Raw genomic sequence first — 16,219 nt, forward strand, 5'->3', positions numbered from 1 at the left:
TAAAGAGTGCCTGTTACTTTTCAGGAGTCGTTTAGCACTAAGATTTCCAGTCAAGGAACCCAACTCTATTCTATGTTATTTATATAGAGTCAGTTCACAGGTCGTGTTATAAAGGACCATCACAGTCTGAAAGTGTTTATTGCTTACTTAGTACATTACATAAGTTAAAACATTTAAGCTCATATTACAGCGCAGGTAACCATGCTTCCTAGTATGCTTTTAAAGCCCTAAGCCATCAGCACAAAGATGCATCTCATAACCCCACTCAAAGCAGCACAAACTCAAGTCTAGGGTTCAGAGTTATCCAGGCAGGCAGCTGCTCAGAATGCTGCTCATGCCTTCATATCCTACTTGGCACATCGTCAGAAGATGGCCAGGGTTGATTTTTCAGGTTGTCAAGTGATTTCCTAAGGGAGGTGACCAAGATCTACTGCTCACACACTTCAGTCAGATTTGACATGGGACTTACAGAGCTGTGCAGCCAAGAAGGTATCCTATTGAAGAGGGAGAAAGTTTAGGGGCTCTGTGATTAATCTAAGCAGGTTTAGATAAGCAGCGTCCAAAATCCAGTCAGTGGTATCCCCACCACTGATGAGCGATTTGATCTTCATGTTCAGTCACTAGGGTCCTGTTACCACATTCTTCCCAACGTGTGACCTTCCCGTTCTCTACCAAGATAAATTTCCACTCTACTTTGGTGTCCACTGGCAAGGTAACAGACTCAGACCAGAAGCCATCCTTGTCATACTTGAGGGGAACGTAGCTGTGCCACTGGCCTAGACACTCATGGTCACCAGTAACACCAATTAGCTGAGCACCAGAGTGTGTGATGTAGTGCACACGGAAAGTCACATGGATATTTTGAAACATTGGGGGCACTGCTGCAACCCTCTTTCCTTTCAAGTCCCCATCAGGGCAGTCTCCTTGTTCCCATTCTTTGCTGTCCGAGTCTTCCATGCTGCCATTCTGACCAGCCTCCCCCCAGTCCAGGTGCTCAGAAACAACTTCCCAATCTTCATGGTCCAAGTCACGGCTCTCAGCTGGCTGGCACAGCTGCTCCTTACTTCTATCCTTACAAACCTCATCAGAGGCTCCTGCCAAGTTCATCACACACCATCCCTCACTTGCCTGTCCCACCTGGGGTCTCGGTTCTCCTCCCTGGCCGTCATGCGCATCAGCCATACGCTGCCCAGCGTCAGTCTCCAAGGAGGTGACGCACTGCTTTGGCAGCAGTTGCTCCATCTCCGGAGATTTACAGGAAACTGTAGCTCTCAGAACGTGGTTAAGTTCACTCCTTGGTGCCGCCGTCAAATCCTCTCCTGGTTTTTGAGGGCTGGACAGTGCAGTAGCCTTCGCTTGCCGCAGCACTTCCTCACTGCTCCCGGGAAGGTCCTCTAAGCGCAGAAAATTAAAACAGGCACAGTTTAAGTAACACAGTTAGCTCCCGCGGGTGGGCACGGGCAGCCCGCAGCCCGCAGCCCGCAGCCCCCAGCCCAATACCTGCAGCCTCCGCCTCACCCCTCGCCTGCGGGACTCCCAGGGCCGGGGCCGCCTCGCCACTCTCCTCTCCCTGCCCGTCGCTGCTGCCGTACCAGAACCAGGCGACCAGAGCGGCCAGGAGCCCCACCACCAGCGCCGGCCACACCCCCGCTCCCAGCCAGCCCCAGCCGCGGGCCTCGGCCGGCAGTGCAGCGGCAGGCAGGCGCGGGGAAGCCGGGGGCTGCCACAGCACGGGCGGGCCGCGGTCGCGGGCCATGGCCGGACACTGGCAGTGGGGCTTCCTTCCCTATCCCGGCCGCGGCTTTAAGGCGGGCTCCGGGCCCGGGAGGAGCCGCCCCCGGGGCGGGCCGCGGCCCCCCTCAGCGCCATTGGGCTGTCCCCGGAGCGGGCGGCTGTGGGAGGGGTAGTGTGTTAAGGAGCAGCTGAAAGGTTTACGTTGTGGGCAGTATGCGTGGTGATCTCTCTTTTTTGAAAGAAAGCGTTCGCGACTGGCGAACCTGGAGCTGTAGTAACCGCAGAAGTTTGTGCAGTCGAGGGGTGCTGGTGGCGAACAGCCAGGTTTCCTCTGGTGTCCCTCCGAACTCCGTTAAACTCACTGCTGATTTTGTAACCTGTGCATCATACTCTAATGCTTACAATTGGATTTCGCAGCATTGTGCTGCTCTTCCGTCATCCTTGTTACTAAGCTCAGGAAGATTTTTTGGACTACCAGGGCTTCAAATTCCATTAGTATACAAAATAATTTACAATTATTTTATTTAACTTCATATTACATATTATTCTGTTCCTCTTGGAGTAATGATGTCAAATCTTAATTCAAAATTAAACGATTACACAAGTAAATCTAACATTAGCTAATCATAAAATCTAGTAAATGTGGTTTCTGATTTTGTAGCTCAGATTGGTAATCCCGGAGCGACAAAGTGTAAAAATGTTTATCAGTCCAGCAGAGGCTGGGCTATTAGCACAAAGATTTAACACCGGAGAAGGAGTTACAGGAGGCAGTTCCAGACAGTTCTACCACTGTTTGTTTGTTTTTTAATATCCTTTCTCTTTATGTGAACAGAGCTGTTGATTTCTAAAGCCCACTGATGAGATTCTATCATCAGAAAAGAGAATGGCTAAGATGTCTGAATAACTCTTTCCAGTGTGTAAACTTCTTAATCTTTCAGTGCCATTAAGAGCAGTGCTACCTCAGCTCAACAGGACAGTAAATGTCACTCAGATTTATAGAAGCACAAGTGTGCAGTATTCGCAGTTAAGTTTCCTGGCTTACATGGTATATGGGGGCCTGTGTGAATACACAGAATTCATCGTTCAGTATTTTTCTTTTTTTTTCTGTTAAACACAGTAAGTCTTCCCTGAAGCACTGCTCTAACAAAGTGCTGAGCTTGTGCTTAAGTATAAACATCTACTTTGATGTAGGGGATGGGTTCAGACATGCTAAACATGTATTGCTCAGATCTTCTGACCAATAATACAGTGAAAGGAAAGAGCTGAGAAGCTGGGACCTGCCTGGGCACTTCCTCAGTGGATCTGGTTTTGAATGCAGTCTCCTTTACAACTGTTGATGTTTCAAAGGGCTGTTTACCTTCAGTTTAGCCTGGGTACTTAAAATAGGCGCAGTAGATTGTATTTTCATAGTTTACTTATGTTCCTTTTTTCTAGCCTTCATAGCAGAGACATCGATGCTCTGTATTTATACACCACCTAGCACGGGTGAGATTTTCAGTTAGGGTGCCTGTGAACTTCTGTTTGTTAAGTAGTGAGTGTGCACTGCAATTTAGAATTCCTGAGCAACTCACTGAAGCAGAGTAGACTGAAATAACTACTCTGTCATTTTAATAGAACAGCATCCTTCTGCCAACCGTCAGCACAGATAAGAGGTAGTGTTTGGAGCTGCTAATCCCAACATTTCTTAAATTAGCTGGTAAAATGGCTTCGAAAGGAAGACATCAAACCAACACAGCTTAGAAGTGACTATTACAGAAATCCTTAAAGAACAGTTAATTTTGAAGACACAGAAATGCAAGTGATGAAAAGCAGAGTGACAAAGTAAAAGCAGGTTGCTTCTTAGTAAGCAAGAAAAAGGCAAAATTATCCTCTGATACTCTCCATCTTCCATGTTCATACAAGTCTCTTCTGTTGCACGATTTCCTTTTCACCCAATATCTGCAGAAGAAACTAAACCAGGGAGCTCCCAGGGAATAATTGTTTAATGCTATGCATTTGAATGACTATAAAAAGAGTCACAAAGAACCAAGTTGCCACCAGAGACAAACTTCCTCTTCTCCTGGGTAGGGAAGGACAGTTCTGTAACCCAGATTCCTGGGGAAGACCGTAGAGGGCATCTGCTATTTTTCCCAGTCGCTTCCAAGTGTCATCAGCATCCACTGATGCAAATGCACTTCAAGAGCTATTGTTTCCTAGTCCTGGGCCTTCCTATAATCTTCTGTGGAATGGCCTATTCTGATGAACTGGATACATTTTAGAGCTGAGGCAGGTTTTGGTGAGCAAGAAGTTCAGTGGAAAAGACAGCTTTATCAATGATTACACACTTGTGATGGCTGCAGTGGGTGGCATAACTGGAAAAGGCTTCATAATTTGCAAAATGCCTGGTAGAATTATACTTAAGCATAATGCAACACTTGCAGAAAATAATTATCTGACCCTTTGGTTCCCTTGTCTTCACTGTTATGTGCTGGTCTTTGCTTTCATGTAGCCACTGAAATAGGTCAGATGAGCTAACTGATACAGCTAAAAATTAATCTTAAAAAAAAAAGTCCTTTTCATCTGCACAAAGACAGAGGGACGAAAACAAGAGTGAGTGGCTAAAGGAAAGGCAGACCTTTCTTCAGATGCTGTGTGGATTTATGTTGGATACAGCTAGTCTTAGGTAGCACAGTCATGGTTGTGACAATGGTTCTCAGACCAATTCTGTTTCTAATTTAAGATTTTACTTCATGAAATCATTTCTGACGTGGCATGAATTTAGAAGCATGTGCTCTGTGAACACTGAGGCTTCATTGCACCATTGTTTACTCAGTCAGTGTGGCAGCAGTTGCTGAAATATTTTGAAAAGCAACATGTGACTTTGCAGAATTACCAGCCAGCCGAGTGGGATAAGAACAGGAGCCTCAAACTACCCACCTCTTCATATTTCAGAACCAGTGCAGTAGAGTGAATACTTATTATTACAATTCTATAAAAAACTACATAGCCATAGCTGTTATTAATGAAGCCCTAGCCCATGTGCACTCTCTCAACTGACCTTTCTGAATTTTATATTGTAAGCTGTGCCCTCTAGTGTGGTGGTGAGGAATCTCAGCTGTAGCTTCAGAGCGTGTGAGAAATGCCCTGCTGAAATCAGACGGGTGGCACATCTATCCTGCTATTCTGGCTCTGATAGTGGCAGTGTGGGATGCTATTTAGGGAGTGCTTATGAGCCTGGCTACGTTCCACCGTCTGATCTCCTGGTATACGGTTGCTGTTTTAAGGACAGCGGAGAGTACTGCTCTGTGCAGTGATTCTTCCAGTTTCATAGTAGAACAAAATGGAAACGTGAACAAGAACAGAAGAAATAAAAATTAAGGAGCCCTGTTACACCCTTTGGCTGTACTATTGGGGCATCTGGAAGTTCCATGGACAACTCAACAATTAAGAGTTTGGCAGGCGAGCTTTCTGGAGCTTTTCAGGGAGCTCCTCCTGACCTTAGCAGCAGTAACAGTAAAAAACTTGTGTTGGTTTCATGAAGCTGAGCTGAGAAGGGAAAGGAGAACAGGTTGTAGGTGAGCTTAGAGGCAAGCAGCAGATTTCTGATAATGAATAGGAGTTTTCAGTGCTTGCACATTGCCAGGTCTTACACTGCAGCTTCTCACTGTCACAGGATTAAAATGAAGCAGACTTTGTCAAGTGAATAGGAAGAGACATGCCTCTTACTATCACTGCACAGGAATAGGAACAACATCATCTCTTAAATATCTTAATAAGAGCTCACAAAGCTTAGTCTACAGTAGTTTTCACTAGAAGCCAAATCAAAATCCCAAGTCAAGACTCAAAACACACTGGGAGTTAGCCTTTTGGCTGCCATGGGGGTTTTCTTGGTAGTTGTTTAAATCTTTTTGCAATGGGTCCTTACCCAACAAAGTAGAAAAATGAGAAGGGTAAAGTGTTAATATACTCTGGACACGCATCACGCTGCTGGGCGAAACCATAAGCCTGACTGTGTTTCTGTCCCACCTCTTCCTCATATTAATTGTGAGCGTCGGCTTTGCACGCTTGACTCTTCTCTGTGCAGCATTTCGCATAGCCAGCAGGTGGCATGGGAGGAGAGAGTGTCGGACGGTGAAAGCTCTCGCTTCCAGTACAGAGGCGGGATCTGCCAGCTAGTTGCGTACTTTATGGTGTTTGTTTTATATACCATCTGTCTCAAAGACATACAAGGAGTAAAGTATTTCTAGTTTCTTTGAAACTCCCTTCTTCATAATTAGAGCATCTTAATTAAGTCCTCTGTTACTGCTCATCTATACTACATAATTCATTTTGCTCCATCTTTGCATGTTGTTCATAGGTGGGTAATTATTCCTGTAACTCTTCCGGTTTTCTTAAAGAATAGTGACCATACTTGGGCAAGCACATCATACCCTGAGGTCATCTTACCCAGGCTGAGAAGAACTGAGGGTTATCTCATGTTCATCTTTGTTCTCATTATAGGATGCTTCCTTTTTTTTTTCTTTTCTTTTTTTTTGCATGACTGGACGTTGCAGGCATTCACAGTCATTTAAAAAACCCTGTATTCTTCTCTAGTGAACTTTAGCCTAGACAGTTGTTCCTTGGTCAGTATTTGCACAGCTGAGAAGTTCTTGGGAGAAATAATTTAGCCCTGTTTTTGTACTCCCTTTTTTTCCAGGTTTTGTCTGGAATGTCAGGATAAATGTAAATCCAGCTGAAGCCCTTCAGCATCCTTGAAGTGTTTTCTAGCTGGGTGTCACTGCAACTTGAATAGATTCTTTGCAAGTACACCTGTTTTCCATGAATTTTCAAGGAAACAGCTAGTGATCATGTTCTACCATTTTTTTCTTATACTAGAATGCATTTCATCCTCACTTAGCTGACTCAAGGCAATTAACAGGTATAATTGCTATGCAACCTATCCCATCCCTGTTGCATCCTGAAGTCTTTGTCCTTTCTCACTAGTGTTAATTGTCTTAGCCGTTTGACCATGGTTGAGCTTTTCAGTAGCATGAGGCAGAGAAAGTGTTGAAGTTTTGACTAACATTAATTTCTTTCTCCACTGAAAAAAAAAATCTCCTGTGGTGTTTTGTTCATCAGAAATGTTAATAAGGAGTGACTCCTTGTTGCCTAATATCACTTGCTAGTTTCATCTCACTGCGCTCACTTTTCTTAGCTTTCCCTAGATATCTACGTTGCTCTTTCTTAATTTCCTTTAGTAATCTGTCTTAGCATTTCTTCTTGGGTTTGAGGGAGAGCTTAACATTTGTCCAGGCCAGTCTCTTGATACATTTCCTATGCTTCCTCTAAACGTGTATGCTGTGCCAGTAATAGGATAGCTTTCCTGAAATCACTTTTCCTTTCAGATGTTTTCCCATGTGCTAATATTTGCCAGTTTCCTCAATTTGTTAGTCACTCACTTTGAAAGTCAGATGTTCTATTTTGTTGTTGTCCATTCTCCTTTTTCCCTGCTGGTACAATAGCATTTCATATGCCTTTTAATTTTTGGTTCTTGACGCTTTTTACCTCCCCTTCTAGAGATTTGAAGGAGGAGGGAGGAGATATGAGACACTCTAAAACAGAGAAGACAACACACTGAAACAGCGAAAATCTCTTGGAGCCCAGTAAGAGGGGTTCAAAGTTGAAGATTTATAAATTTTGCTCAATTTAGTCTTTCCCTGTACACAACATTTTAGTCTCTACACTTGCTAGAGACATAATGAGAAATATCAAAAAAATGCCTTTGTTCTTCAGTGAAATTTCTACATGCAGCAGAATGGCAGGGTCAGCATACAGTATAGCAATAGATGAAGCTATAATAAGACACAATTTTGTTCTGTTACTTTATTTTGCCAGTGATGAGCCATCCAAGCCCCCAAAGCATACAATATAGTTTAACATGCTTGGCTGAATTCTATGAAATGTTAAGCATGTCAAGGACATCCCAAGATTCACTGAAGTTGTGGTACCCAGTAGCTCGTATAAATTAAAAAATAATTAGAATGTTCCAGCAAATTCATGCTGATAGACCTGGGTGGTTTTCTAAAGTCCTGTAGACATCATGCTTTGACTTCTCTGCAAACTCTTTATGCTGTTGGGCCTACAGAAAAATGCAACATAAAAGACATCCAAATATTTATTTTCAAACAACTTTTAACAGAAATTTATCAAAGTTCGAAGTCTGAAGGGCACTGAGAAAATAAACACGGGTTTCAGTTCTGTGATAAAAAACAATATATATGTCTGTGTTTGTAGGTTATAGTATAATCTTGTATTCTTTTTCAGTCAGGAAAAGTTGATTTTGAGAAAATACCAGAAATGTGGTTTTTTTTGCTCCTGGAAAAGAGCAGCTCCTGTGAGGAGACTCAGCAGGACACTGGTGTAGAGTGTGGTATCATTTTACACTCTCTTACAGCACATTACCTGTGTTGGCAAGCATTACAAGCAAGAATCTTTTTCATCTGGGAGCATCCCAGGTGCATTCTCTTAGCCTAGATGTGATGTTATTTTCTGTGAAGTGAAGCTGTGTGTTGTACCTGAAGGATGCCTTAGAGCCACGTCACTGGTGTCTTCACCTGGCTTATAAAATATGTTCTTTACAGCATCTTAGGTATTCCCTTGGATTCTTACGGTGCCAGATAAAATGTAATCTGCCTTTCTGAGGAAAGAGTTTGCTGAGCTTTGTCTGAAATTGGTCTAAGTGAAGTATCATGTGAGCCAAGGACTTGCAGAGGAGAGGAACAGAAACAAGACTTAGGGGGCCCAACGTGAGCTTTCCCACTTCCCAAGTACTTTTCCCACCTCAGATTGCCTATCTATCCTTCACACTTCTTGATACATCACTGAGTGCAAGTATTTCATTTTCAGGAGGTTAAGATACTCTTAATCTTCGGGAAATGATTATGCCAAATCTCTATATAAATTTCTGAATGTGGTTTCTTGTGCTCCGTTTGAGAAGATAACAGTTCCCTGAAAGCTGCGAGCACTTAGATCATATTATAAATCACGTGACTGAATTCTAAATGAAGCTCCCAATTCCCTGACTCTGCCTTTCTTTCTGGGTAGCCTCATCTGATCACCTTATGAGGACTCTTTACAACTCATTTGCAAAAGGATTATCCCAAATGTTCTATAAACTCCGGTGGTAAAGTGCTAATCTCCACCACCCGAACATGCCATATTACAGATCTGGTACCACACAGCTGCATGGGTTTATCTTTGTTGCTGTTACTTATTTATGTTACCTGAAGTAAGTAGCCAGGGATATAAATAAGGCAGCGGTAAGGTTCTTTCACGTGCCTTGAAATAGTGCTGACATCAAATCTGCATGCCCTATTCTGAAATTGTTCTTGCAAGTTCCTCTTTCCTGAGAGTAATGATCGCAAGAGGATGTCAGTGGTCACTTAGTCATGCGCTGCTTTGGTCTGATGGCAGGAGAAAGCATAGAGTCGTTTCCCACCCAGTTACATTAGAGGAAAAGGTGAAATGTGAACCAGTAACTGGTGTTTAACATGCCATTCAGTGACTCCATCCTGAGACTCAGGTCATGTGTTTGGAATTGAGAGTGTGAATTTTTGCCTTACTGAAGTATTCAGTATTTTACCCTTGCCGCAGTATCAAGGGATACATCTAACCTATGCAAGATATTGCAGCCTGCACTAAATTTCTAGCTTAATGGTTCTCATCTTAGTGGTCAGCACTGCTTGTAGGCACGAGATTTAAAATTCTTAAAACTGAGTCCAGCAGGCACAACAGAGTACAACACTGAACAGGAGCTGGTCCCCAGGGGCTGACAGGGAGCTAGATTCTGCAAGATGCGCTGCCCTAGGAACAGCGCAAGTGTGCTGTGCTGCTTGCCTTCTGAGGAAGGTGGAGACGGACAGGGACTGCAGTAGGTTCTTAGGCAGCATTCTCACCCTCCTACCCCCAGTATTTTTTTTTCCAGCACCACTTTTGCGTTGAAAAAAATGCTGCAAATAATTGAACGCAGTGTTGCCATGAACAGCTGTTACCAGTTGTACTTGCGGAGGCAAGCTGGAGACCTGCCCACTCGAACAGCTGATGAACTTTGTTTACTGTACTACAGTAAAAACCTGCTAAGTGTGTATGCTTATCCTGCCATGGTGCCAAAGCTTTCAGCAGGACCAAGGGAAGGTGAAGCTGAGCCACTGACCTGCAGCCTGTCTCTGCATCTTCTCTTCTCCAGCACCATCCACTTAAGACCTCTGTCATCTGGCACATTTTCAGGGAAGCAAGCACTTTGGCTCGTGCTGCCCTGCCCCGAGACAGGAGCTGGAGGGCTATGACACAAACAACCTCATTGTATATGCTGGTAGACACAAGCTATTTGTATCAAGGCTGACATATAAAACATTGTTTGCTAATGGCTGCCACGGACTGGCTGGGAGTAGGGGTAGAGGCTATGACACATTCTGGCTTGTTTCGGGACCTGCCAAGTTTGCATTTAGGTGTAGCATATATTGGGAATCAGGAAGCGATCCCCAGCGAGAGCCGTTTTTGGTCTTTTTCCTCATTTGTGGCAGTAAGGTCTGCGCTCTTAAGGACTGGGACAGCAGAATTTGTACGTGCTAAGACTCCAGAAAGCTCAGCTGTGCTGCTCTCGCTGCTACTGCCTGCTAAAAGACACTTGCATTTCAGAGTTTTATTAGAGTCAGATGATTGCCTGAATAAACAATAATGTAACCCAGGTTTGCAAAATAATCTAACTGCAGCCTTCAGTACCAATGCGTGTTTTAGAAACAAGAGGTCAACTTGTGACATAAGAGAGACAGAATCAAAACAAACAGCCATTGTAGGCCTGCAGTTTCACACAAATACACAGCCATAGTAAACTCCAGTTAGCAGAGACTGTAAAAATCCTTTGCTTACTACACAAGACATCTGCTTTAGTCAATAAGATAGACTGTGGAGATAGCATGTATCCAGGTTTTGATGCAGCTACATAAATATTTAGCTGCAGAATTGGTTTGTGAATATTTTTCAAGCCACTAAGAACTCAAGTGTAGGCTAACAAAATTAAAAGAATCAGATTCCTAGAGCACTGCAGTGGGATTTTAAACATCACTGAGTCACTTGCTCCCATAGAAATATATAGAAAGTTTATCTTTGACTCCAAAAGGAGAATAAAGTGGAACCATAAGCATGAATATAGCTACAACAGATTTCAAATCTGCTTTCCCAGAGTCTGACCTATTGTATTTCAGTGTAGGCACCCACCAACTTCATAAGGTCAAAGTGGCATTCCTGTGGAACATGACTCACAGGTCAGGAAAACATGTGCCACTGGCTTGCTGATCTTAAGCATGCCCTCTGTAAGTTACAGTTCGCTTAGAATTGGGTATGGGCTACTAGCACTGTACTCAGGCTGAATCCAAAATGAGTCATATACTCATGAGAAGTCTCTCTGTCCCCTCCCTTCACATCAGCAAATACTGAAGTAAATAGATGCACTTGGCGGCATTACAGAATAAACTGACTTGTGATTTGCTCTGCACTTTGGCATTCTCTGTGTACAAAGAGAGTGAAATCAAAGAATTTGTGTCAGGGGCCAGGGTTTTCATCTGCTCTGGTGGGATTTGAGCCCTGAATTTCGACTGGGAGTTGCAGACTTTAATCTTAACTTTTTAGGTAGTACACGCTTCATATTACAGGGAAAAAAGTATGCGATCACCAATTTTTTTTTTTTAATCAGAGATTCTTTATTATTTCTGGCACACTCGGGGTTATTCAGAGAGGTTTCCAAGGCTGGAGGATAGAGCCTCTTCTCTCCAGTGTCTTGTATTGATAGGAGTAGTTTAGTAACTGACCCGTGTGACTAATCTCAGCATGACAGCAAGGCGTCCCAGAAACATGACAGTTTCTTATGGGTGTTTCTATAATAAGATCAGAGACACATTTGGACTCTGTCGGCTTCCTGTTTCTGACTGATAATGAGGGACTTCCTAAGGCAAGGGAGAACACAATCCTGAACTGTTTTTGTGTTTCAGGTACTGGACGTGTGTTTACTGCAAGGAAGAATGGCAGCAACTATATCGTCTTTACCTTCGGAAAGATGCAGTCTTTCAAATGAGAGTGCAGTAACTGAGGGCAGTGGCTTAGGTGATGGTTAGTCTCCTTTGTGAACTCCTTCCTGGCTTCCACCTCTGACCTGAGCTTGCACTTGGGTTTAACAGATGTTTTCCATGCCTTTTGTTGAGACGAGTGGGATCTGCTCTTTAGAATGATGGGGGAAAGCCCCTTTCTGCCTCGGATGATGATGTTATCAGATGGAGGAGGGAAGCCACTTCTGAAATCATCCAGGCCACTTTTTAAGAACCTCCAGTGCTGGCTGTTAAGTGAATCTGAGAACCTACGTTTGTTGTTGCGTGCTGGCAAGAATCTCAATGACAGCTTTTCCATGTACCTGAAAGCAAAAACCACTAGTTAGTGCAGGAAATACTGCTTTTGTAAGGAGGTATGATAAGACTTAGCTTGCTTCTGTCAAGAAAGCATGCATAAATAGATAACCACATATACCCTGTGCTATGGCAGTTCAGCTCTGCTGTTTGCCCTGTGCAAAAGTGGGGTACCACAGCTGAATATCAAACATGCAGCGACACTCAGGCTGTGAGTGTTCAGGTGTGAGAGGAGCTGTGCTAGGTGCTGTCATTCAGAAGCCAGAGGAGATGCTAGCTTACAAGCCAGAGGCTGAGGAAAGTAATTTGTTTGTTTTCCTGTTTCCCAGTAAAGTTTCCCAGGGAAAAAAGCTCTTGTCCAAACTTCACTAATTCTAGTTGGCACAGCTGGAGCTTCTGCCCGGAGGAGTGAACATGCCAGAAGGAGATGCAGGCTAACAAAGGACCACTGGCTCCCCCTCACCAGACCCCCCTGGCTCCCACTCACCATGGGACTGTGCTCATCCTGGCAGCTCCACACCACTAGGCCCTGGCTGCTAGGCATGGAAGGTTGGAGCACGGAGGTTCTTGGTTGCTAGGAGATTCTATCCAGCAGCACCTCTTGGTCACTTAACTCATCCCTAGGCTTGTCCTAGCTTCTTTGCCCTGTCCTTGGGACACGTGTCCCACATGCCCCTCTTCCCAGTCCCCATGCTTGGCAGGTCTGCCAGGAGCCCTGCCAGGTGGCACAGCACTGTCACAGCTGTTGCAGATGAGAAAGTTGAACTGAGTTATGGCTTTCTGTGTTGGCACAGCAGGCTCTCTTTGCTCTGCAGCTACACACAGCACAGCATGTTTCATCTGTGCTGTCAGTTCAGCTCCTCACTAGGTGCTGCTGCTCTTGTGCTTGTCACTTGGCATGCAGAAGGTCTTCCTAAGCAGCTTGAGCCTGTTTGCAGTACTCATCAGCAACAGAGCCAACAGAAAGCTGTGGGCTTGAGGAAGTTCTGTCAGCCTCCCTGGGCTCTAGCTATAGTGGCTCCTCCCATTATCTGAGGTACCCTTGGCGAAGAACGTAGGTGGAGTGTAGGACTAAATGCATGAGAGTGTAAGATCAAGCACCTGAAAAGCTTTGATGATAGCGTTCTTGACTGTTGCAATCTGCATTGGAGGAACATGCAGTCTAGCAGCTATAACTTGATTTAAGCTAGTGAAGCTTTGACAGCAGGAGATTTACAGATTAGATTGGCTTGGCACTGAAATCCAGGTCCTCAGAAAAGTTTTTACTCTGTTTAGGTTGCCCTACAGTTACAGTATAAAAAGCCAGTCTCTTATACTCCCAGTGCATGTCCTGCAGCTTCCTCTCCTTCATTTCCTAACAAGATCTGTTTCACAGCCAAGTCATACACCATCATGCACTGCCACTAGCAGCACTCTCCAGTCCCACAAACCATTCCCCATGCCCCATCCTCTAGCACGGTTTTTTGGCTGTGTTCAACTTGAGAGTGCCCCAGTTCAGCAGTGAGTGCTCTAGCATTGCTCTGTGGCAGCAGTTAAAACCAGATGTGCAACTGAACACAGAGGACACGGTGTGGGCAGGTGGTCCTTGTAGAAAGAAGAGGATGAGAGCTGATTATGTTCATGGTCTGGAAGGGAGTGGAGCTGAACAGGGAGAGAAATCAGGATGTAGAGAATGGTAAAGAAAAGGTGACCAGGAACAGTGCTCTGTCCTCCCACACAGGCAGCCCAGTTTGCCATCTCCCAGTCATTTGGTGTTACGTGAAGAAGCAGCAAACCAAACCAGAAATAGCTAATGAATGGGTCTGAATAGTTGCACTTGCTAATTTTGGTATCATTCAGATTATGAGGAATATGGCTATGTGTATTTATTTTAAAAGGTACTACATGACCTATATCCCAAATATCATGTGCGTATGAAAGTAGGTGTTAGTCTGGCTTACAGTTCATGAGATCTGTATTTTTTTTAGCTAGAGTGTTAAAAGCTAGAGTCAACAAGGACCAAATTTCAGAAGAAAAAATGTTTTTGTGGCTGTTCTCATAACAGCTAATATAAATTTCCTCAGAGGAAAAGTGCCATAGTTAAATCTCTTATATTTTAAAAATACATTGTCCCATATCTAGAAGTCAGTGCTAAACACAGCCCCCATCCTGGCCTCTCTAATAGATTTGCTTCTTGTGTATCCATATCCAGCTAAACCAAGAGCAAAGTTACTGTCCACAAAAAGCAACTTTGTTCACAGACCTTTGCAAGGTCACTGTTGAACATAATAATTGCAGAGTAGTTCTGCCCTATAGTGAACTGCTTTTCTGCCAGCAGTTAATTCGTTGTGTTTGGGAGTCATGCATTAAAGCTTGAGTACAGTGAAATTTGATTGCTCAGAAGGCTTTCAGAAACATCTCAATTCTTAGCTGAAGTCAGTATCTTATAATTGCATTATTATTTTACTAAATATGTATAGTAATAGAAACATACATAATATGTGTAAATTTGTTGATGATGAGTACCCATATTAGCTGTGCATGAAAGACAGAAGAGCAGAGACTCTGACAGCATTTTCCTTGTATGATACTGATACACTTGGGTGTTTTCCAAGAGTTGCTCCTCATAGACTGGGCGTGTACTTCACACAAACCTGCAAATCTTCCTGGCCCATGCTGTGAGACATCCAGCCAGCAGATGCTCTTTGTAGTGAGCTGCCAGGAAACTTGAAATGGTAAGGACCTGTAAGTTACCTGTAGTATGTTTTACGTTTTGTTGATGAGCTGGGATGAGTCAAAGAGCAGCTAGGGGTTAAATTACTGACAGCGTGCAAAACAGGAGAATATTCCACCATCATAGAAGCACTGTTTTTGAAAAGCAGATCTCAGTCCCTGTAATATTTACCTCTGAATTTCTTCTGTTGAATATCCCAGAGGGAAATAGAGGTAGGATACAGAAACACAGCAGTGGAGATGGAAGTAAATTGAGCACCGCAGACACACAAATGAAAGAGCACCACAGATAAACATGCTGAAAACATCATCCAGCAGAAGACAAGTGGAAAAGTCTGCCAAAGGTTTAGATTGGACAGAAACTAGTAGAGTATTTATTGAGTTGAACACTTTTCTAGTTACAATTACATTCTCATTGTTGAGATGAAACAACACTCGGTTCTGGAAAGGCTGTTTTAACATTCTGCCTTCAGGTCACAGCTCCTAAAAGAAGCAATGCAAGATTTGGATCCAGTTAGACCTGGTGTGAACAAGTTTGTCAACAGTGACAGATGATTACAGCACCTAATTCTGAAACAAGAACAAGCGTGATTTCTATCTTGGGTGGAAAAGAACAGAAATCCATGAAGTGACATGGATGGAGACAAGGAGAAAATCAAGTTACACTACTCTTCCTTCCTGCTGTTTCCACCCTCTGTTGTGGCTAACATAAAACAGTCACTAAAGAATGGTTTCATAGTTATTAAAGAACAGGAGTTGGAGTAAGGATTTCTGGGATCTATTCTCATTTGGCTGATACCAAATATATCAGCCTATATGATTCTTTACTTCCTTCTTTGACAAGCTCTTTCCTTCCTTTTGTAGACCCCTAGGAGCCAAGTAACTGCTGTTGCGCAGAGCTGAAGAAGTCACATTTGTTACCTAAGTAAGTAGTGACTTTTTGGTCTCAAAGGTTCTCTCAGTGCATTGGACAGGAGTCTTCCATTCATGATTAATTTCAGAATACGGTTTCTCAAATTATTTCACCACATGGAAATCAACAGGAGAAGCCTTCTGGGAGTGTGAAGCTTGCCTTTTTCATCATGAGAAAATCTCAGGGAGCCTGGCAGTATATGTGGGTGATGGAGGCAGAACAAGAGACAGTGACTTTTTATGGCAGACTCCATGATTGCTTGCTTAGGTTTCTTCATCTGTGGTTGGGCTTCTCTAGACCCTGACAACTCACTGCTCTCTCCTCTATACCCCTTGTAGATTGACATTTCCAAAGAGATCCTGCTGGCAACACGCATCCATTTTGATGCACTTCCCTTCCGCACATCCTGTTCATTCAAACCTGTTGTGTCTGCCATCAGGAGTGAGGA

General features: G+C 43.7%; 2 protein-coding genes across 5 annotated transcripts; both read right to left on the minus strand.

Annotated features, from left to right (window-relative positions):
- STBD1 (starch binding domain 1) lies at positions 110-1,814 on the minus strand. 2 transcript variants are annotated; one of them, XM_021394218.1, is made up of 2 exons: positions 1,519-1,814; positions 110-1,394 (listed from the first exon to the last, which is right to left on the minus strand). In XM_021394218.1, exons 1-2 carry the CDS (start codon positions 1,754-1,756, stop codon positions 571-573), a joined length of 1,062 nt encoding a protein of 353 aa, XP_021249893.1. In that variant the 5' UTR covers positions 1,757-1,814; the 3' UTR covers positions 110-570. The 2 variants fall into 2 exon arrangements, with proteins under 2 accessions (XP_021249893.1, XP_021249892.1); XM_021394217.1 differs by having other exon boundaries at positions 1,501-1,814.
- On the minus strand, positions 11,426-13,997 carry LOC110397651 (protein FAM47B-like). 3 transcript variants are annotated; one of them, XM_021394219.1, is made up of 3 exons: positions 12,634-13,997; positions 11,794-12,154; positions 11,426-11,693 (listed from the first exon to the last, which is right to left on the minus strand). In XM_021394219.1, the coding sequence occupies exons 1-3, from the start codon at positions 12,648-12,650 to the stop codon at positions 11,625-11,627; spliced, it is 447 nt and encodes a 148-aa protein (XP_021249894.1). In that variant the 5' UTR covers positions 12,651-13,997; the 3' UTR covers positions 11,426-11,624. The 3 variants fall into 3 exon arrangements, 2 of the variants coding, with proteins under 2 accessions (XP_021249894.1, XP_021249895.1); XM_021394220.1 differs by having other exon boundaries at positions 11,426-11,624; positions 12,634-13,978; XR_002437902.1 differs by lacking the exon at positions 12,634-13,997 and adding an exon at positions 12,268-12,627 and having other exon boundaries at positions 11,426-12,154.

The sequence above is a fragment of the Numida meleagris genome, chromosome 4, assembly GCF_002078875.1.
Source record: "Numida meleagris isolate 19003 breed g44 Domestic line chromosome 4, NumMel1.0, whole genome shotgun sequence".
Taxonomy (NCBI): Eukaryota; Metazoa; Chordata; class Aves; order Galliformes; family Numididae; genus Numida; species Numida meleagris.

Bases quoted from the DNA above. Each gene is read 5' to 3' on its own strand.
- LOC110397651 (XM_021394219.1), bottom strand. The intron at 11,694-11,793 runs GTAAAGACGATA...CCCTTGCCTTAG, and splicing joins AAGACTGCATCTTTCCGAAG to GAAGTCCCTCATTATCAGTC.
- STBD1 (XM_021394217.1), bottom strand. From the start codon at position 1,756: ATGGCCCGCGACCGCGGCCCGCCCGTGCTGTGGCAGCCCCCGGCTTCC. The intron at 1,395-1,500 runs GTATTGGGCTGG...TTCTGCGCTTAG, and splicing joins GGGTGAGGCGGAGGCTGCAG to AGGACCTTCCCGGGAGCAGT.